General features: G+C 36.6%; 1 protein-coding gene across 1 annotated transcript; it reads left to right on the top strand.

Moving 5' to 3' along the window:
- Nucleotides 1-6,090: 6,090 nt before the first annotated feature.
- Nucleotides 6,091-7,998, top strand: LOC120173876 (fructose-1,6-bisphosphatase class 1-like). Its single transcript, XM_039180923.1, has 3 exons — nucleotides 6,091-6,495; nucleotides 6,794-7,190; nucleotides 7,562-7,998. Exons 1-3 carry the CDS (start codon nucleotides 6,091-6,093, stop codon nucleotides 7,960-7,962), a joined length of 1,203 nt encoding a protein of 400 aa, XP_039036854.1. The 3' UTR covers nucleotides 7,963-7,998.
- Nucleotides 7,999-23,196: the final 15,198 nt, after the last annotated feature.

Below are 23,196 nucleotides of genomic sequence, written 5' to 3'. Positions count from 1 at the left end.
TGACTTGTGACAGTAGAACATGTTCATCTTCAATGAAATCAATGCTGCCCAAACTCGAATCTTGATTCAGGTAGTAGAGAAGGATCCAAGTTAACCCCGATGAAGTTGTTCCTTATGAAGCTGCTGTACAGGCTGGAATTTTGAGTGGTGAGGGTAACGATAAGGTTCCAGACAATGTCATTATTATTAATCTAATCCACCCAACAACTTGTCCTCTTTTACCTACTTTATCCTCATCAATTTGTTTAATAATATAAAGATATGATAAAATAATTATTTGCCAACTAACTTCATATCATTTCATATATTTAAACTTAAAGAAATCTAACCCCATATTGGGGTGTGACATTTTTCAAACCTTTTTGTCATTCCACCGTTTCTCCGACCAAAATCCTTAAACTCCTTTGAAAGATTCGATCTTTAATCCTCAAAGTTTTGATATGTGTCATGGTGGAGAGGGAAGACGAGAGGGAGAAGAAGGAGGACGAGAGATGAGTATCGAAGGAGAATTGGGGGAAATGAATAATCAAGGGTTAGGGATTGAGATAGAATTGGGAAGTAATTACCTGAGAGCAGGGCACGTGAGGAGCACGGGGGGAATTAAAGTAATTACCCAGCAGAATCAGCAGACTGGTCCAACAGATACAGGTGGAGCAAAGGAAGCCCAGCAGCAGCCCAATTCCTGTTATGATAACAGAATTGGTTAGAGAGAGGTACAGCTGGCATAACAGAATCTATTATGATTGTATGTAAATAAAGGCAATGTAAATAGAAAGAGGAGTTATAAAATGAATGAATGAGAACGTTTTCTGTAATCTTTTCTTTCTGCTTCTAAAAACCCCATTCCTTCGATTATTTCTTATTATTTTACCCCATTCATAACAAATTGGTATCGAGAACCTGATTTTTCCTGGCTATTGATGTTGTAATGACAAAGAAAAACCAGACCATGACTGAATCATCAGAATTTGTAGCACTACAGAAACAATTGGAAGATTTGACTGCTTTGGTCAAGCAATCTCAGGATGAAACCAAGATTCCTAACTGGTGGGAGAATCAAGAGGAGCGTATCATTGATGTGGAGTCTAGAATGACTACAAATCAAGGGTACGTAGAAGAGCTTTTGAGGATTTTGACGGGTCGGAAAGGAGATCAAAATCAACCTGATGAGGAACAGGTACAGACCCCTAATTCATCTAACTTGAGTGGGAAGCATGCTGTACAGGTTACAGTGGTTAATGACAAAAAGAGGTTTACTTATAAACCTGATGAGCCTGGAATTTTAAAATCTAAGCCAAATGAGTTGCCTACTCACATAACCAGCTTCAAAAATGATATTCAAGTGGGGGAGAATAGTGTTGTTAAGAACAATACAGTGGGTTTAGATATGGATAGAAGAGGCACAGGGGGGGTCTTGTAATACTTCAGGGATTATGTTGCACAGGCCTAAAATCGAGTTACATTTTTTTGAAGGTAGTAATCCCAGAGGTTGGATACATAAATGCCTTAAATACTTCTCATTATGTAGTATTGTTGAGGAACAAAGAGTAGAAGTAGCTACAATGTACTTAACAGGTAAAGAAGAAATTTGGTTTGATGGCTACATAATGCAAAAACATCATGTTACATGGCATGAGTTTGAGGCAGACCTATGTCATAGGTTTTGTGATAAGGCCTTTGTTGATATAGTGGAAGAGTTTACTAAGGTGGTACAGAAAGGGTCTGTGGAGGAGTATCAAGATAGATTTGAAGAACTACAGCCTCATATGCTTTTACAGAATCCTACACTAGGTGAGGAATTCTTTGTCCCTCTGTTTATTAGTGGACTAAGGGATGATATTAAACATAGAGTCAAAGAACTAGACCCTAAGACACTATCTGAATCATACAGGCAAGCTAAACTGTATGAATTGTCTGTTGAATTTGAAAGCAAGAGAATGAGGCTAGTTTTTAGAAACCCACCCTACCCAAATTCCCTACCTGTTTCTAAGCCAACTCAGTTACCAATTCCACAAAAGAATTCAACCACTTTGCCACCAAAACAGAATTTAATAGAGTACAGAAGACAAAACAATTTGTGCTTTAAATATGGTGAGAAATTTGTTCCAGGCCATCAATGTAAAACAAAACAACTGAACATGATGATTGAAGATGATACTATTCTGCCTTCAGATATTCTACCTACTGATTCAGAACAGCAAGTTATACAGGAGGAAGAGAGCCTAGAAATATCTATGAATGCTATCACTGGGTGTATTGGTCATAACACCTTAAGAATTCAGGGCAGTATCCTAGGCAAACCATTGAATATTCTAATTGACAGTGGTAGTACTCACAGTTTTTTAACGCCACAGTGGGCTGAGGCTGGTATACAGGTAAATACACCTTATCCTTTGGTTATTACAGTAGCTAATGGTCAACAACTATATAGTACAACAAGGTGTAATAGAGTTGAATGGAAAATGCAAGGACACTCTTTTGTTCATGATTTCAGACTTTTACAGTTGGGAGGGAGTGACATGGTATTGGGAGTAGATTGGATGAAATTATTTAGTCCAATCTTGATGGACTTCAACAAAATGACACTCAGTTTTGTTCACCAAGATGGACAAATTGTTATACAGGGTCAACAACCATCTTTATTTTTGTAGCAAATTTCAGGAGCTTCTTTATTGAAAATGACAGTTTCAGATTCTGTTATTTTGGGAGATATTGTATTATTCTCTATGATAGAAGCCTCTAAACCTATTCCTGCAGCTATTCAGTCTCTCCTAGAAAGCTACAAAGATATTTTTGAGGAGCAAAGAGGTCTTCCACCAGTAAGAAACCATGACCATGGTATTTCCCTTAAACCTGATTCAATTCCTGTCAATCTCAGGCCCTACAGATTTCCACACAACCAGAAGGCTGAGGTGGAAAAACAGATTGCTACTATGTTATCTTCTTCTATTATTCAGCCTAGTAAAAGTCCATTTGCTTCTCCATGCCTCCTAATTAAGAAGAAAGATGGCTCTTGGAGGTTCTGTGTGGATTACAGGCAACTAAACAACATGACTATTAAGGATAAATTTCTTATTCCTGTTGTGGAGGACTTATTAGATGAATTACATGGTGTTGTTTATTTTTCAAAGATTGACCTCAGATCAGGGTATTGGCAAATCAGAATTAAGGATGCAGATATTCACAAAACTGCATTCAGAACTCATCAAGGCCACTATGGATTTAAGGTGATGCCTTTTGGCTTTACTAATGCCCAGCTACTTTTCAGGCATTAATGAATGAACTATTTAGTTCATTCCTTAGAAAATTTGTGTTGGTGTTTTTTGATGACATCTTAGTTTACAACAGTTCTATGGCAGCTCATATTGCTCATTTACAACAAGTTTTAGAGGTGTTACAAGCTAATCAATTGTTTGCAAAGTTCTCTAAATGTTTTTTTGGACAAACCCAAGTAGAATACTTGGGACATATTATTTCAGCAGCAGGGGTTGCTACTGATTCCAGTAAGGTGGAAGCAATGAAGAATTGGCCTCTCCCTAAATCTTTGAAGTCTTTGAGGGGATTTTTGGGATTAACAGGCTATTATAGAAGATTTATTAAAGATTATGGTGCTATAAGCAAGCCACTGACACAAATGCTTAAAGCAGACAATTTTAAGTGGACTACTGCAGCTTTGACTGCTTTTGAAAATCTTAAAAGAGCCATGTCCACTGCTCCTGTTTTGGCTCTTCCAGATTTTACTCAGAATTTTTACTTAGAGACAGATGCAAGCTCAGGAGGTATAGGTGCTGTTTTATCTCAAAATGGCAGACCTATAGCATTTTTTAGTAAGGCCCTTAGTCCTAGAAATGCTACTCTCTCTATGAAAGAGAATATTTAGCTATTCTATTAGCAATATCTAAATGGAGACATTACTTAGAGGGTAATCCTTTTATCATTAAGACTGACCATGAACCTCTAAAGTATCTTTTAGAGCAGAAGTTGACCACTACAATTCAAAAAAGAGGATTGACCAAGCTTTTGGGGTTGGATTATATTATACAATATAGAAAAGGGAAATCAAATGTGGTGGCATATGCATTATCTAGACAATGGGAGGATCAGGGAAAGTGTTTGGCCATGGGCACAACTCTAATTATTCCAAGTTGGGTGCAGGAGGTGGAGGCTAGTTATAAAGAAGATTTATTGGCTACTTAGTGGATCACTAAATTGGCTGTTCATTCTACTGCTGATAATAAGTGGAGATATTCAAAGGGAATCCTTAGATATAAGGATAGAGTTTATATTGGGGAGGCTGGATCTATTAGACTACAAATTCTTCAGACATTACATGACTCACCTCATGGGGGTCATTCTGGAAGTCAAGCAACTTATCAGAGAATTAAATCTTACTTTTATTGGCCTAGACTTAAAGCTATGGTGGTCAATTATGTTAAAATTTGTGTCGTCTGCCAACAAACTAAGGTGTAACATGTTGCTAAACCAGGACTGCTACAGCCATTACCTATTCCTCAACAAGCTTGGGAAGTTATCACTATGGATTTTGTTGAAGGCTTGCCTACATCTTTAAGTAATAATTGTATTCTTGTGGTGGTTGACAAGTTTACTAAATATAGTCACTTTTTAGCTCTATCACACCCTTACTCAGCAGCTGAGGTGGCTAAATTGTATTTAGACCACATATATAAGCTTCATGGCCAGCCTAAAATGGCCATTTCAGACAGAGACAAGACCTTCACCAGCCTCTTTTGGAGAGAACTAATGAAGCTCTTAGGGACTAAGACCCTCTTTAGCACTGCTTACCATCCTGAAATGGATGGACAAACAGAAAGGGTAAATCAGTGCTTAGAACAATACCTCCGAGGGCTTTGTTTTTACCAACCAAAGCAATGGGCTAAATGGTTGCCACATGCTGAGTGGTGGTACAATTCTACCTACCATACTGCCTTAAAACTAACACCTTTTCAGGCTCTATATGGATACAAGCCCCCTACCATGGTTTGGTATACAGACACTCAAGTACATGCAGTGGCAGAGTTAGTGAGAAGCAGGGAAGACATTCGACAATTGGTGAAAATTCAATTACAACAAGCAAGTAATATAATGAAACAGAAAGCTGATAAAAACATATCAGAAAGAGTATTTCAGATTGGGGATTTCGTTTACCTGAAACTACAGCCGTATTGACAGACTTCTATCGCCCTGAGGAAAAATTTGAAATTAGCAGCAAGGTTTTATGGCCCTTACAAGATTATTGAAAAAATTGGGGAAGCAGCCAATAAACTTGACTTACCAGATTCTTCGCGGTTGCACCCAGTCTTTCATGTCAGTTTATTGAAGAAGCATGTTGGGCCTGATGCAGAAACTTCCACAGATCCTCCTACGATTGATGATGAGGGTCAGTTTCGGATATAACCCAACAAAATATTAGGCAGAAGAATTGTTAATCGACACAATAAACCAATTACACAGTTGTTGGTTCGGTGGACTAACCTGGACGAGATGCACGACACTTGGGAAGACTATTCAGTGCTGCGAGGGCAGTTTCCATCGTTTGATCCTTGGGGACAAGGATCATCTGATGGGGTGGGTATTGTCACAGTGGGAGAGGGAAGACGAGAGGGAGAAGAAAGAGGACGAGATATGAGTATCGAAGGAGAATTGGGGGAAATGAATAATCAAGGGTTAGGGATTGAGATAGAATTGGGAAGTAATTACCTGAGAGCAGGGCACGTGAGGAGCACGAGGGGAATTAAAGTAATTACCCAGCAGAATCAGCAGACTGGTCCAGCAGATACAGGTGGAGCAAAGGAAGCCCAGCAGCAGCCCAATTCCTGTTATGATAACAGAATTGGTTAGAGAGAGGTACAACTGGCATAACAAAATCTATTATGATTGTATGTAAATAAAGGCAATGTAAACAGAAAGAGGAGTTATGAAATGAATGAATGAGAACGTTTTCTGTAATCTTTTCTTTCTGCTTCTAAAAACACCATTCCTTCGATTATTTCTTCTTCTTTTACCCCATTCATAACAATATGATATGATTTCATTATTCCATTTTCCATTACCAGTTCATCAACTTCTAATATGCAACAATTATTGTCTCCCACCATCTCGTATCCATCTCCACTTTTCCATATAACTTCCCATCCTTTCCCTCCAAAACCCCACTTTTTTCTTAGAGAAAGGTTGAGCTTTTACACCCCACCAAAAACGGCTTCTTTTTCTGGGTTTTTAGCCAAGGCACAGATGGAAATGACTTCTGTTGGTGATGGTGGAAATGGTATTTCTTCGCTGATGGATTTTGTTGGGAAAGGAGGACTAGATGTGGGAGATGACTTAGTTGTTTTGCTTTACCATATACAATTTGCTTGCAAGAGAATTGCTGCTCTTGTGGCTTCTCCTTTTAATTCTGCTCTCTCCAAACATTCAGCTCTCACCGCTGCCGCTTCTTCTGATAGGGATAAGCCGAAGCCGCTTGATCTTGTGGCCGTATATTTTACTATGCTAATTTCATAATATAAATTTTGCTCTCTTTTACCCCTTAAGTAGTTTAAGTTACATGAACTTTTAATATTATGAATGATTAAATCATTGCAACTGGTTTTAGTGCGTTGTCAAGACTCTTGAGCAAGTAATTTCAGGGTGAGAGATTGAATTTGATACAGAAACAGTTTGATTTTAAAGAATGTAATCAGTTAAAATTTTGGTTTTCAATTGTATAGGGAAAAAGGACTTAAAGTCTTGTGATCTGCTAATTTAGTTTTTTTTTTCTTTTTTTTTTCTGCAGAATGAAATCATATCGTCATCTCTTAGAAATTCAGGTAAAGCTTCAGTCATGGCATCAGAGGAAGATGATGGTCCAATTTGGATCAATGATGATGGTCCCTTTGTGGTGGTATTGGATCCCCTCGATGGTTCTCGAAATATAGATGCTTCCATTCCTACTGGAACAATCTTTGGGGTATATAACCGGCTCACGGAGCTCAATAATCAACCCGTGGAAGAGAAGGCATTGCTTAATTCGCTACAAAGGGGGACGAAGCTCGTAGCTGCCGGCTATGTCCTCTATTCTTCTGCCACGATTCCATGCGCTAGCTTTGGCTCAGGGACACATGCATTTACCTTGGATCATACAACAGGAGACTTTATTCTCACACATCCAAGCATTAGAATTCCGCCTCGAGGTAATGTACCAATGTCTTGACAGTTAAATTGTTCTTGTTATGAATCCATTTAGATGAGATTTGTTTGGATTTCTTACTGGTGATGGTCTTCATTAGCAGTTTGATTAAATGGGAAATCTTTATTGTTTGCTAGCAAGAGATTGTTTGAGAGTAAGAAACTGATACTGATTCCTTTCAATCCACTTAATGATCTTTTAGATGAGATATGTCTGATATCTGCTTCATTAATTTCATAGAATCCTTGGATTTCATACCGGTGATACTCTTCGTTACCAGTTTGATTAAGTGGGAACTCTTTACTGTATGAAAGTGATATTGATTTCTTTCGATCCAATCGATGATTAGTGAACTGCCTATATCAATGATTGCAGGCCAAATATATTCTGTCAACGATGCGCGGTATTTCGATTGGCCTGAAGGTCTAAGGCGATATATTGATACAGTGAGACAAGGAAAAGGCAAATACCCAATGAAATATTCAGCTCGATATATATGTTCGTTGGTTGCTGATTTCCATAGGACTCTGTTGTATGGTGGAATAGCAATGAATCCAAGGGATCATTTGCGGCTGGTTTACGAGGCAAATCCTCTCAGTTTTCTTGCGGAGCAAGCTGGAGGCAAAGGTTCGGATGGTAAAAGTAGAATTCTTTCGATCCAACCGGTGAAATTGCATCAAAGATTGCCTCTCTTTTTGGGTAGCTGTGAAGATATAAATGAGCTAGAAAGTTATGGAGATGTTCAACAGAAAGTAAACCCTGGGTATGAAGTTTGATCACTTTGTTCTTTCGAACAGTTTGTCACTTGTTTTGCACTGCTAAATACTTTTACCCCAGAATCATAGCCCGAAGATGATAAATACGAAATAAATCATCTTCGAATCTTGGATGTTATCTCTGTCGGTTCATGTAATTATCCTTAAAAGTCTACATTCAGTAGTTTTGGAGTTTGAATATCAGCATACAGCAATCTGCTTTGTACCATAAAAGACTGTTTTGGTCTTCGTTGATAACATGTGAAAAATGTGTGGTTTAACGATGAATGTTTTTTCCCTTCTTGTTGTTGACAGTGATTTGTATATGTATGTGTTTAGTTGGTTTCATCAGATTCAAAGTAAGAGAAAAGGGAATGGTAAATACTTCAGTGAAAGAGGTTGCTCTCCTAAGTTTTCTAAAGCTATTTTAAATGCTGTTTTTTCACTCTTTGGTTTTCTTCATCAAATACACCATTTTGCCTTCTATATGAATCACGCCAACTTTTTTTAAGGGCTAACTATATCATTCATAACTTATGTTTGAGTTTTGTCTACTTTTCCTTATTGATTTAAAAAAACATAATATATGGTCACTTTTGTTTTTATTTAATTATGATATGACCACTTTCATTTTTATTTAATCAAGATGTGGTCATCACGGTTTTACAACCGTTAACATTAATTGATGTGGCAGTTAAATATTTTGGTATAAACACACATTTGGTTCCTACTCTTTACCTATTAAATTATGTAAAATAAATATATTAAATTAAAATAAAGTTAATCCTCCAACCGAATGGTGACATGTGACACCGGTGACACGTGACATCATTCAAATTGAGGATTAAATTTATTTTAATTTATTAAAGGCATGACTAAATTGAGAAAATATATAAATAAAAGAGATCAAATATGTGATTATACCAAAATATTAACTGCAACTTCACTTAATCTGTTAACGAAAACTAACTCATGATGACAATTTATTAATTAAATAAAAATATATGTGATCATATATTATGCTTTTTTTAATTAGTGAGACAGAGTAGACAAAATGCAAATTTTAGTGATTAATCCTGCAGTTAATTTTTTTAAGGTAATGTTGGCATCATTAAAAATATTCATTTTAACTCGGAGCACATTTGAAATAGCAAAATAGAAAAAGAGTAGTCGAAAATTATTAAAGAAGTTGAAAAAGAAACACTAGTAAATGAATGCACAAAAAATTACGCGAATTCAATCCGATTCACAGTTTTCACCACTCCTTCAAAAAGAAAACTCGAAAAAGAAATACAAATTCTTTAGTTTACTTATCACCAAGTATAATAAACAACGATTTAGATTTTAAGCTGTTATGACTGCATGAGTGTATTATTGATAATTTATAATATATTGATGTCAACGATAATGTTAATAACTGTATTAGAATATTTAAATGGAGAAGGTGAAAATATTTAATTTTAATTTCTTTAGGTAGATAGTACTAAACTTCCAGTGCAAAGGTTGCAGGGTTTTAGTTTTTTAAATACGTAGCATTCGTAATATATGATAATTTATTCTAGAATTTTCTTTTTAATCACATCCAAATTGGGTGACAGAAAAAAATATTTCTACACTGAAAACTCCATTGGTAACATTCTTGATCGAATTACATTCACTCAAATATCGGCTCTGTTAGTTTACACATTGCGAAAGAAATTCCTGGCTTTTATGAGCGACAAACAATACCAATTATAACACTATACTATACTAGTAGAATAGAGAAATATATGGAATGGACCAGAAACAAAATGCATATAAGCAACATAATACCAACTTATTCATACCCTAGCATTGTTTGGACGAAGCAATCAAATGAATATGACGCCTCCATGCTGATAAAAGAAGCTCGGAGAAACCTACACGATTATACGTTTTAACGGCTTACGGATCGACGGTAGAATTGAGGCCTGACATGTAGCTGCGACCATTTCCGTTTGAATCTGCATTGGCATACAAGTGTGGCTGTAGTCCCCCCGAGTGAGATGACTTGCGAGGTTTTGGGTTTTGGGAGAAGCTGTGCAGGAATCACTTGAGCCAATGATTATAGAATACATTGATGACGTTGGCCGGCCTGCTGTATCAGAACCCAGACTGTATCCCCTCTCAAATGTTTCAACTTTCAACGGCAATTCGTCCAATATATGTTAAAAAATGTCAAAGAGTGATAAGATTCGATTGATTGATTCATAGAAATTTTACATTAGTTCTTATAGACCTAATAAGCCTAAGTTAGAGAACTCTAAACTAAGAAAGAAACTAATTCTAGGAATATTTGACCTAGAATAAATACCTCAAAGTTAGGGATTACAATCACTAACATATTTACAGAATATCCTAGTTAATACAACAAATATTCCTTATGTAGGAAACTGGAATATGACACTCCCCCTCAAGTTGGGAAATGGATATCATTCATTCTTAGTTTATTCACTAACTTCTGAAAAATCTTCACACACAATTTTTTGGTAAGTATATATGCCAGTTGACCATAAGTGGACACATAAGGAGTACAAATCATGCCATTGTCAAGTTTCTCCTTTATAAAATGTCTATCAACTTCAATGTGTTTTGTACGGTCATGTTGCGCTGGATTGTGGGCAATATTGATGGTTGACTTATTATCACAATAGAGTTTCATTGGACCTTCCCACTTGATTTTTAAATCTTCCAAAATAATTTTTAGCCATAACAACTCACAAATTCCAAGTCTCATTGCCCTAAATTCAACTTCTGCATTGGATCTAGCCACAACATATTGTTTCTTACTTCTCCAAGTCATAAGGGTTCCCCCTAATAAAGTACAATAGCCCTAGGTTGATCTTCTATCTACTTTAGACCCTGTATAATCTAGATCAGGTAGACCTCAAGACCTAGCTTCTCCTCTTTCTTAAATAAGATTCCCTTGCCTAATGTGCCCTTTAAGTACTGTAGGATCTAGTACACATCCCTAAGATGTGACTCTTTGGGGTTGTGCATGAATTGGCTTACCACACTAACTGCATAGGTAATATCTGGCCAAGTATATGAGTTTTCCCACTAGCCTCTGATAGGAACTTTTATCAACAATTGCTTCTTCTAATGCATCTCCAAGTCTATGGTTGACCTATATATGAGCCTCTGTTGGTTTGTAACCCAACTTGCATGTTTCTGTCAACAATGTATTTTTGCTGAGATATGAAGATTCCTTCCCATTTATGTGCTATATTGATGCCTAGGAAGTATTTTTGACTTCAAATTTCTTTATTATACATTTCTTCAAATCTTTCATTCATTCCAAATCATCTCCTGTCAGTATAAACTAACAAGGATGTCACTCCCTCTGAAGTCGAGTGTTTTAAAAACAAAGTATGATCACCTTGGCTCTGTTTATACCCTAACTTGAGCATTGCCTTAGTAAACCTTCCACATCAAGCTTTTCGATATTGTTTCATAAAGCCTTCTTTAGCCTACATACCACCTATCTAGTATTTGGACTGAACCCTGGTGGGACATCCATGTAGACTTCCTCCTCAAGCTCACCATGTAAAAAGGCATTTTTGATGTCAAATTGCTACACATCCTCAATTATCAGCTAGAGACAACAACACTTTCACAGCGTTCATCTTTGTTTTAGGGGAAAATGTTTCGAGGTAGTCTATTCCATACATTTGAGTGCACCATTTAAGAACTAGCCTTACTTTGTACCTATCCAAAGAACTATCAGATTTGTACTTCACTGCGAACACCCATCGACATCCCACTGATTTCTTTCCTCTGGGTAACTCCACTAGGTTGTATGTTTTATTCTTCTTAAGTGCTTCCATTTCAACTTTCATGGTATTTTTCCAACTCTCATCATTTAAAGCCTCACAGTTTTGGGAATGGGAATAGAGTTTATATTAGTAAGAAAGACTTTATGATTAGGGGATAAGTTTTTGTATGACATGAATAAGTATAAAGGATGTTTTGTGCAAGCCATAGTTATTTTTTTAATAGCAATGAGAAAATCATTTAAATCAAGATTTTTAGTGGTAGTGGTATTGTCATTATTGGGATTAGGTTCAACAGTAATTCCCTTGGGTTGTATAGGAAAGGAGGATGATTGAACTTGCCCCCGTGCCTTTCTTCTTGAGTAAACTAGTAAAGGGCGAGTAGTATCCTGAATCCTTTACTGATATTGGGTATAAGGGGTTGGTGTGTAATAAGGGGTTGATGGTTAGATGCTATAGGTTCTGAAAAATCAAGGAGGAATATATCTTTATCATTATCTTCTGTGAATGTGATCTCTCCTTGAAGATAGAGACGGGTAAAGTAATTTTCTCCTTTTGTAAAAGTAACATCTGCAGATACAAAGTGCTTTTTTATGAGATGATGGCAACACTTGTATCCCTTTTCGGTAGAAGAATAATTGAGAAAGACACGTTTGATTGCTCGTGGATCAAGTTTCCCCCTGTCTTTAGAATGTACATGGAAAAAGGCCACATTACTGAATATTTTGGGGGTAAGGTTATTTGAGGCATTGAAATTAGGAAAGAAGGTTGTTAGAGCCTGCATAGGGCTTTGTGACTCAAAGACCTTTGTAGGCAGTCTATTTATCATATGAGTAGCAATTAGGACAACCTCCCCCAATATTGCTTAGGAACATTTTTTCTAGAATAAGAGAACTCTTGTAATAGCTAAAATATGCCCATTTTTCTTTCGGCTACACAGTTTTGTTGAGGTGTACTAACACACGATGATTCATGTATGATGTCTTTTTTTGGAAGTTTGGTGAGAGGAATAGATTAAAATTATCTTTGGTATTATATGACCAAAACATCTTAATTTCATCACCAAATTGGGTCTTGAACATATTATAGAAAGTTTGGAAGGTAAAGCTTACATTAGATTTTTGTTTTAGGAGGAATATCCAAGACACATGAGCAAAATCATAAATAAAGGATAAAACACACCAAGCCCCAGAAATATTAGGAATAGAGGATGATCCCCATATATCACTATAAATAAGAGTAATAAGAGATGAAATTATTTTTTTGTTTGTTGGGAAAGAAGTACGTTTGTGTTTTCAAAGTTTACAAACATCATAATGAAAGTTTTCAACTTTTGACTCTTTGAACAATAAAGGAAACATGATTTTAAAGACTCTAAAGGACGAATGGCCAAGGCGAACGTGATAGAACCAAATTTGCTCTTTACTGGTTTTAACAGATTCAGAGAGGAAAGATAATGGTGAAGAGTTTAGAACACTAACTTGCCCACTAGATTCTTCGAAATAGTATAACCCATTTATTTCCCTAGCATGTCCAATCATCCTCTTTGTACCCTGTTCCTGAAAAACACATCAAGTGGGGTAAAAAACCACATTGTAGTTAGAATCTTTGGTAATTTTCTGGATAGATAAAAAATTAGAAAACAACTTTGGAACATGGAGGAAATTTTTAAGAGTGAGGGTTTCGCTTACAACATCTCCTTTACCGGCCATTGTAATTATCGAACCATCAGCAATAGTAATTTTTTTTATTATTAGGACAGGGTGTATATGAGATAACATTTTCTGAGGAGTGGTTCATATGGTCCGTGGCTCCTGAGTGAATGATCTAAGAACTTTTGGTGGGTATATCCAAGACTTTAAAAGTTTGAGAAGAAGATATACCTGAAAAAGCTAAACTGCAAGTACTTGTTGAAGGTAGTTTTTCTAGTGATCTCAATAGGTTCTTTATCTTCTCAATCTCCACTCTATTTAACTTAATAAGTGATTCTTGATAATTGTTCTCTCCAATCTACTGTTTCACTGTGTATGCCTGCCCTTGCCCTTTTGATTGCATATTTTTAGCTAAAAAAATTTATTTGTTGTTTGTGGCCTTCTATGGTGTTTCCAGTATTTCTCCTTAGTATGGCGAGGTTTTTGTTTTGCAATATGTGCACCAAAGAGTCTTTGTTGAATGGCCTTGGGAATTCAATTTGTCTATTGTCGTCACTAGTTTACTGTTTTAGGCCCCAAAACCATTTTTTCATTTACAAAGTTTGTAACCAAGGTTAACCTTACTACATAACTCCTCTGCTTCCTTCATCATATTGAATAATTGTTATTGTATCATTTAGTGATAGTAGGTCCTCATTTCCAAGCATTTGAACCCTTACTACATCAAACTCAATATTTAGTCCCGCAAGAAAATCATAAATTCAATTATTTTCAACAAATCTTTTAATAAATGATGCATCTTCACTACATCACATTTGGATACACTGGTAATGATTCATTTCATGTCACAGGCCTTACAATAGGTTGGAATATTCAATGATCGAATGACTTCCTTATGTGGTAGATAAAATCTTATTCTTGATTTCATAGATTTGTGCAACATCTCGGACCTTTGAATATGTTTGCTTCACTGCTTCCCATATCTCTTTGGATGTGTTAAGGAACATTCAAAAGTCACTGATTTCGGGCACCATAGAATTCCACAGCCAAGACATCACTAATGAATCCTGCTCATCCTGAGCTTTGAACTTAGGATCTCCTTCTTAAGGTCCATTTTCGAGTAGATGACTCAATTTTCCTCTCCCCTTAAAGAACGTGCGAACCAGTTGAGATAACTTTAGGTAGTTTTGTCCATTTAGTCTACAAGCTGCATGATATTTTGTAAATCACTTGTTGAATTTGAGTGATTTCCTCTATTACTCGAGACTTTTGAGGTAGCCTCAATGTTGTTGGTTTCAATACCTCCAGCTATGTCATTTTTTAATAGATTTTATTGGTTCAAAGGTAAGTTGAGAAAGATGGGGTTACTAACAAAATCGAGAGAAAAATATCCCATAATTACACTAAAAAACTTTGATACCATGTCAAAAAGTGATATGATTCAATTAATTGATTCATATAAATTTTACAATGGTACTTATAGACCTAATAAACCTAGGTTAGGAAACTCTAAACTAGGAAAGAGATTGATTCTAGGAATACTTGACCTAGTATAAATCCCCCAAAGTTAAGGATTACAAGAAGTAACATATTTACAAAATATCCTAGTTAATAAAACCAATATTCCTTATTTAGGAAACTGAAATTAAATAAATCCGATAAATGTTAGTTGAAGCTGTAAATTAGTATGAATTCAGACATTGAGAAATGTGAATTACGATACTTATTGCTATGCATGCAAAGGGTAAAGACGTTTAACTCATGGCCTCTTTATCAAACAGATTAAAAGTCTAGAACTATTCTAATGATCATGATATCTTGACATGCAGTGAAATAAGCCCACCTAAATGACTGTTGGAGAACTCGAAGTGTTTCTCGAGTACGTTTTCTCTTAGAAACAATCTCGTCAAGTTCTTGTAACATTTCTTCAAACAAGTTTTCTCTATTTTAGATCAAAGACATACATGACGATCAAAGGTGAATAAATAAATTATCAAAAATAATAAATAATTAAAATCATGTCGAATGAAAAAAGGCTCTATGTCACCTGTAAAGCTTTTTGATAAACATATTGTGCAGATCACGTTTTGTATGGTTTGCCTAGATATTGATAATCAACAGAGATCAATAGTCATTGATCGCTTGTAAATGATATGCTAAGGCAAGCAAATCTGTGCAAGCATACACAATCGATGCAAGTAATATAGTAGTGAGTGAGTATCGTCTCCACAAGGATTGAATTAGAAATATATTTTCACCACAACTAGAACTAATGTCACAAACTAAGTCCTACTAAGTATTATCCTAAGAACTAATATTAATAAACTAAGAAAATGATTCAATGATTCCAGAAAAGTTTGGTTGAGGCAAAATTGATATGCAGACTAATAAAACAATTGATGATTTAAATATAATGCAAACAACCTCTCATATTCAGACGTGTCACAGAGCACTTATGCTAAACCATTGTCTTGACAACAAATATTTTCAGTTTAGAATGACTTATTATGACTCACTAAAACTGTCCGACAGGATTACTAGGTATTCTTAGACGGTTGCTATGGCAATACGTCTCGACGTTAACTATAGACGTAGTCTCTCCTACTCTAGCATCTATCCCTTTTAGTCGTTTGAAACTCACTCCTTATCTCTAAGGTAGCCAAGTTAGAACTTCACCATCCCGGATTCATTCCATTGCTCACGTTGATATATTTTAATTCTCTCAAATTTAAGAATCACTTATCTAGACAAAAGGCTATCTCTCGATGCTCTTACAATGCCAAGACATGTTTTACCAAAACCCAAGGCTATCTCTCGATGCTCTTACAGTGCTAAGGTAAAATATTTAAACTATGAACAAAACAATCATAAGTGAAACATACTTCATCATTCATAAACATAAAATATTGTTCAAGCAAAACAAAGTTTAACACTAAGTAAAGCATTCATGGTGCTATCAAAGACCATTCAAGATTAAATGTTTAATTACAACCCCAAATAGATAAAGAGTTAAAAACAAAGGAAGAATAACTCCCAAAACCGGGGGCTCTGTCGCGACAATCCTGATCAGCACCGCGCCTGCTTGGTGATCACCCTCTCTCGAGGCCTGATCACTGCTCTGCTATCGTCTGGCTATGGAGGACACCAAGGAAGGTTGGTGGGTAGACGGTGGGAAAGCACTACAGTTGCTTGCTTACGCCTTAGGTCAAGCTCTTCTCTCTTCTTCCTTGCCTTTTTTTCTTGGCGGCTACGGCTGGTTATTTATAAGGAAAATCTCCCAGGGCTTTGTCTACTTTTGGAGTTTCCTTAACTAGCCGTTATTAATTGCCCGGACTTAAAAAGGAAAGGTGGCTGTCAAAATAATTGAGGCTTGCTTGTACTTGAAGTAGGTCATCCAGCTGGAGTGTGACATAGGCAGTTCAGCCACACTTGCTTCAGACTTCCTCAAATAAATCTTGCCTTGGCGAGATAAATCTACTCCTCACGTTCTCATATGTTCCGTTGGCCTCTGCATATTTTCATCGTCACGACTGAAATGTTCTTCCTCTGTAAGATTCATGCACAAACACAACCCAAACAACCATTTCTCTTTAGCACCATCAGTTAAACCAAATAAATATTCCCTAAGCAAAACTTATCCACCACAATCTAATATAATATATATGCAACTAAATGTAACTAAAAATGCAATGCATACTTTGTCTAGAAGATCAATAACGTAAGTGAAAATACTAGGAATTAAGTCTTTTTACGGAGTTATCACACCCCCAAACTTAAGTTTTGCTTGTCCTCAAGCAATGGATACTAGCTAGAAGAGAATTAAAATTGTCATGGTAAAGCAGTATTAAGAAAATCATCTGGTTTGAGATTTCAGCCTTTAGTAAAAATTGTTTGGCCTCGGCATGTTGACAGTCATATCAGTCACTTCCCTTCCCTAGTCAGGATCCCTTGCTGTTGTGTGTGCGTGATTGTAACCAGTCTATGCATAGAGGTAATTTGAAAACTTAAAGTAAGCACTCATGGTTTGTCAAGGCAACAAATTATTCATCAGGCTTAGTTTATACTTCTAGTTATTTATCAACTTTTATTCTCTTTATTCATTTTTTTTTCAGGGGAGTCAACTCATCACACGTACCGTCCCACACTCTAGGTGAAAGGGAGCAAACCTTCCACCCCCAAGCTAGTCAGGCAGAGTCATCCTGTGACTACTTTCATTCACTAATATGCCTTGGCTACTCATAATTTGTTTTGGAGTTTTTCTTATTCATGCCTTTGCACAGAAGAGTGTCCCTTTGTATTTTTGAGTTTTTTAAGTTTTTAAACACTAGAGAGTTTCCACTTTACCCTTAGAATATTTTTGCAGTCTCGAAAAATAGAAAGTTCTTTCCTAAAAAATTTACAGATTACCTATAGCAAAAACATCCTACAATCGTGTTTATAAATTTCAAGGAATCAAGCCTAAGGTTGGTTCTCTTCTTTAGACAGTCTTAACAATAATTCTGGCTTAGGCAATAAAATTCTGCATTCATCATTGGGCATCCCTAATTCATTCCTAACAATAATCTCAACATGCTTATGTCATGACAACCAAAATTCTCAACCAATTTACATCGATTGCTTTCTAACAAAGTATGGCAAAATATGGTACAATACCTCCCCAAACATGAAAGATGCATTATCCTTAATGCATGAAAATTAACTACATAATTCTAAATGCATATGCGAAAAAGAGGAGAAAAAACTAAAGTAAAGATTCACTGTAGTGGGGTGGCTTGACTAGACGCCCTCATTCGGCATCGTTTGGGAGGAGAATGACTATCGGATCTGGAGTCTACTGCTTCTGTTGAGAAGGAGATGGCTGAAGTATACGGCCTGCGGTTCTCTTGTAGCGCTTCTTGCGGATGAGGCTCGTGCTGGTGTGGATTGCTTGGTCGTAGGATTCGGTTATGCTAGGATTGGTACTGGACTAGTAGTTGTTACTGGGACTGACGATGTTGGATGGACAGGGGACTAAGTAGGATCATGCTCGGGTTGTGACAGTGTTGGAGTAAGATCTTCATCAGAGAAGAAGTGGGGTGGAGTATCATCACTACTTTCGGAGGTTGAAAAGGAGGATGAGCTGAGGAATTCTTCTGTGTCGCCTTGGCTTTCCTTTGGTACAGGTGGTACTTGCATTGCTAGTAGTGGCACATCAACGGGTCTTCTGGGGGAATGTCTGGAGGTGCATGTGATGTCGAGGCATTGAATGTGCTCTCGCCCGTATTGTATTTGAGGATGACAGCGGGGAAGGTCGGTAGTCTGATGTTTGAGTTCGGGAGCAAGTCATTGAAGAAGGCGTTGATTTGCATATCCCTAGCCTTGACATATTCGAAGTAAATTTCCATGTGGTCCTCCAGGCGACCGATCTTTTCACGTGTTTCTTGAGTGTGCGTGACCACAACAGCCATTCTAGTCGTGGCAATCGATTTTGCTCCTCGCTCTAAACTTTCCTTTGGGTCGTTCGTCATTGAAACTCATCAACTCGGGAACCTTTTTCTTTGTGATGCCCTCCTTTGGTTTAATGTAATCCTCGAAGTGATCCTCAAGATCCTTCTTCTTCTTGCATAATGTAGTTATCAAGTTGGGAAACAGAAGGTTACCCCGGTTCCTTTTCACAGTCATGGATATGCTCAAAAATGAGTTATCCAACGTCAATCTTCCTCCCGTAAATGATCGAGTGTAGGAGCATCAATCTCTACACGAGGACAGTGGTGTTGTGAGACGTTGACATCAACTTGCCTTTGAGAAAGTAATTCCATAGTTTCATGTGCGATTTTAGTGCCCGACGATCAACTCTTTTCCTTAATGGGGCACTCCCTTCGAACTTGGCTCACTCAAAACAAAGGTCCTGCAGTACGCCACTGTATGTTTCTTGATCGACCTCTGCCACAAATCTCTTGTGTTTCTCTTCAACTTTCCCCAACTTAAAATATCAGTTGAGTGCAGAGGGGGAAAATCTAATGAGCTTTCCTCGAACATAAACTGTGTGGTTAGATGGGTATTCAAGATGGGCATAGAATTCTCGTACCATCACCGGTGCTACGGCTTTGGGATTGCAGGCAAACTTCTCCCAGTTGTGTTTCTTTATCACATCCATCACCTATGGTCCGAATAGCTTCTCTTCCTCGGCTGGAAAAATGAATCCATCTTCCAAATATACTTGGCATTTCTGGAAGGTCTTGAAGCGTGCTTCTGCTTCGATTGTTTGGAAATGTTCGAAGCTTTGTGTTGGGGCTGGGCTTTCCTTGTTCTCACTATTGTGCTTTGCTAACTTTTGTGGTGGGGATGGGGAGGTGTTGTTGAGAGAAAGAAAATATTTTCTTGCTTGTAGAGAGAGGAAAACACGATGAAAAAAAAGAGGTTGGGTAGTTTTTCTTGGGAAAGTCATGAGTGGTTTCGGGGTAATTCAGTCCTTTCATGGTGGGGAAAAGATTTCTCATTAAATGAGAAATATCCGATTGGACGTAAAGTGGGGAAAAGGTTTTCTTTCCCTTTTTATTTTGCCGCTAAATCCTTGTACCGAAGAGCCATTTTCTTCATGCATGCTTCCACTCCCCATGCTGCCACGTGTTCCTTGCTTGCCTACAATAAGAAAGAAGAAAACCAATAAAATAAAATGGATTACAGTAGAAAACAACTTAACTTATTTATTGTTGAGTTAATCGATTGACGGAATCGGCCAAGAGGGGGGTGAATTGGCAATTAAAAATTTGGTGGAAGCTTTTGTAGAAAATTGAAAGTAATTGCACAGCGATTTAGAGTGGTTCGAATTTCTCAACCAAAGTCTACGTCCACTACCTTAGCTATCCACACTAAGGATTTTCCACAAATTCACTAATTTGTCTTTCTTTTGAGGACAAAGAGTAACCTTACAAACCCTCAAGAATTATACCCCAAATTCTTGAGAACACTCTCTCCCAAAGAGAACAATACTAATTTGCAAACTTACAAGGAAATCCTCACAAGGTAGATTGTTTGAACAATTCTAGAACAAAGAAAATAACACTCAAGAATGAATACAATTGAGCACAATAAGTGTTCTTGAAAGTAAAATGAATAATGAATGAAAAATAGGCTTGAAATGCTCAAACTTGAGGTTTGATGCTTTCTCTTTGATTCTCTCTTGATTCTAGTTGCTTGTTGTTTCTTGTTATTGATCAATGGCTTCTAAGCTTGCTTAAATACACCTTCAATCACTTCTGAACGTTGGGGATCATTAATGAAGTTTTTGGAGCCGTTTAAGTGTGAAAACAATTAATATTTCTGCTTGGAGCGTGGGGGGAATTGGTACCCCTTAAGGGGAATTGGTTTCCTAAGTGTAAAATTCAAATATTTTGACCGTTGAACACTGGGGGGGAATCGGTACCCCCTGGGGGGAATCGGTACCCCCTGGGGGGAATCGGTTCCCCCTCAAGCATACTGGAATTCTTGGAGCCAAACCATTCAGGGGGAATCGGTACCTCCTTGGGGGGGAATCGGTTCCCTCTGAGCAATATGGAATTTTTGGCTTTAAAATGGTTCGAAATATTTTGTAAAATCATTTTGAAATTATTTTAAGATTAAAACTTAATTTTACACTTGAGTAAGGATTAAAAATGACATTTGAAAGATTTGGAGTAATATTTTGATATTCGAATAATTATATCGAATATACTTAGAAAATCTTTTTGGAAAATCTTAAAATACATTTAACTTAATTTGTTATATCGAAATATCAAAATATTTTCAACAATATCCCCCTTTTTGATATAACAAAACATTTTAGTAATTTTAAGATTTTGAAATCAAGTTTTGAAATTACTCCCCCTTACTCTAACACTTCTCCTTTTCAAAAACTCTTCAAAGAACTTTTAATAACATTTCTCCCCCTTTTTGTTAAATCAAAAAGACTCGTAAAAGATTTTAAACAAGATTTTGAAATCATTTAGCCAATTGATTATATATATAGTTTAAGCTGCTATGATCACAATCAAGAGAAACGTTAGCCATTAGTTTCATAATCAATATTCATAATTAATGTGACATGGCAAAATTGGTCATATTGCTAAAATGATGTAAATGATGCAATAAATCTAACTAAACCAAATATTTAAACATCCAAACAAATCCAAAGTTTAACAATCCACAAAAATCAAACATTCCAAAATATTCAAAATGTTGAAACAATAAGCTTTAAGTTCAAAGTACTAAAGCAAAACAAAGAATCAAGCATCCGTAGGAGGATCGGATGAGGAAAACGAGCTCGCATAGCGGTCATCTCATGAGTGAGTTCATTAATACGAGCGTTGGTTGCTTCATTTTTTGCACGCATCTCCTGAAGAATTTCCAATTGTTGAGCTCCCATTGTGGATAAATGAGACTCTATAGAAGTAAAGCGCGAATCTATGGTAGTATATCGGAAATCGAATGTCTCCATAAAAGATTGAAAATATGGAGGCATTTGATTTGTTTGTTGTGCTTGCTCCTCGGGCTGCTCAGGCTCATCTTCATCTTCATCGATGTCTCGCATTAATTGTTCAAGCTCGGGATCGTCGTCAGCTTCTCGTGGAGCTCGTGAAGAACTAGCTCCAGGAGTATTTTCAGAAGATCGAACCCATTCACCGGTTTCCTTATCCTTTATCCATCCCGCTCTCGTTAAGGAAAGAAGATTAATTTGTTTCTTTAGAGGAAAGAAGACATCTAGTCCTACTCTAAGCCCGGCTTTACAAAAAAAGATTACTCAGAATGCAACCGTAAACTATAGATGAACAGAGTTTCTTGTTAGGAACAAGATTTACGGTTTCAACGATTTCAGCAAAAATAATCTGAGGTAGGTTTATTTTAATATTGTTTTGGAAACAATGTAACCACCAAAGATCTAAAGCACGAAGAGTAGAGTAACGACCTCCGGATGGTCGAAACCACCAAGAAATCATTAGATGAAGAAAACGATCATGAAGGTCTAAGACACTCGCACTATCCATTCTTTTATAACGAGAACCTAAAACCTGTTTTTCATTTGATATACCATCATTATCTAATCCTAATGCTTTGGCTATGTAAGCTGAGTTAATATGTAAGAATTGTCCTATGAGGTAGGAACGAACTCCTATGATTTCAGTTTGAGCTTGGTCTTTGACACAAATGACATTAGAGTAAAAGATGCGAACAAGTTGATGGTAAACTATAGGTTCAAGGTCACAAAGTTTATCAAATTTCCACTCTTGTAAAAGAGGAAGATATCTAAAATCGATATCTAACATAGCTTGACGAGAAGGGATACGTTCTTCTCTAATTTTGTAAGAGTCAAAATATTGATAATACCAAAACCGATGATTTCTAGGACCAGGATGATTGAAGCACGAGTTTTGGATAGTCATATTAGGATTAGGATTAGGAATTGGAATTGGAATTTCAGGAATATGAGGAGGATTTGGAGGTGGATTTGGTTGACGGTGTGAGCGACTAGATGATGACCAAGCACGTTTAGGATTGGACATGGTTTAGAAAGTCAGAATAGAATGGATAACCTGCAATTTAGAAAACACATCTATGCAATTCAATCAATCCCAAAACTCAATTGAGTCCACAATATTTCAAGGTTCTCTAAACCAATCCTAATGGGCAAAGTTTTTGAAAACTATTGAAAAATAAGGTTTTGAAAAACAATATATGTATAGTTTTCATAACAACAACATAATTCAATCAAAACACAATAATTTGAAAACTAATTTTTTTATTTCAAAAATTTCAAAAATTTTGGAAAATTCTTGTGTTTTTGATGAAATTAGTTG

The sequence above is a fragment of the Hibiscus syriacus genome, unplaced genomic scaffold, assembly GCF_006381635.1.
Source record: "Hibiscus syriacus cultivar Baekdansim isolate YM2019G1 unplaced genomic scaffold, ASM638163v2 tig00111989_pilon, whole genome shotgun sequence".
In the NCBI taxonomy this organism is placed as follows: domain Eukaryota; kingdom Viridiplantae; phylum Streptophyta; class Magnoliopsida; order Malvales; family Malvaceae; genus Hibiscus; species Hibiscus syriacus.
Note: the sequence above shows the minus strand (reverse complement) of the source record. Positions and strands in the feature narration are given on the sequence as shown.

Coding starts and splice junctions, on each gene's coding strand:
- LOC120173876 (XM_039180923.1), top strand. CDS start 6,091: ATGCAACAATTATTGTCTCCCACCATCTCGTATCCATCTCCACTTTTC. Junction 6,496..6,793: donor AGCCGCTTGATCTTGTGGCC/GTATATTTTACT, acceptor TTTTTTCTGCAG/AATGAAATCATATCGTCATC. Junction 7,191..7,561: donor CATTAGAATTCCGCCTCGAG/GTAATGTACCAA, acceptor CAATGATTGCAG/GCCAAATATATTCTGTCAAC.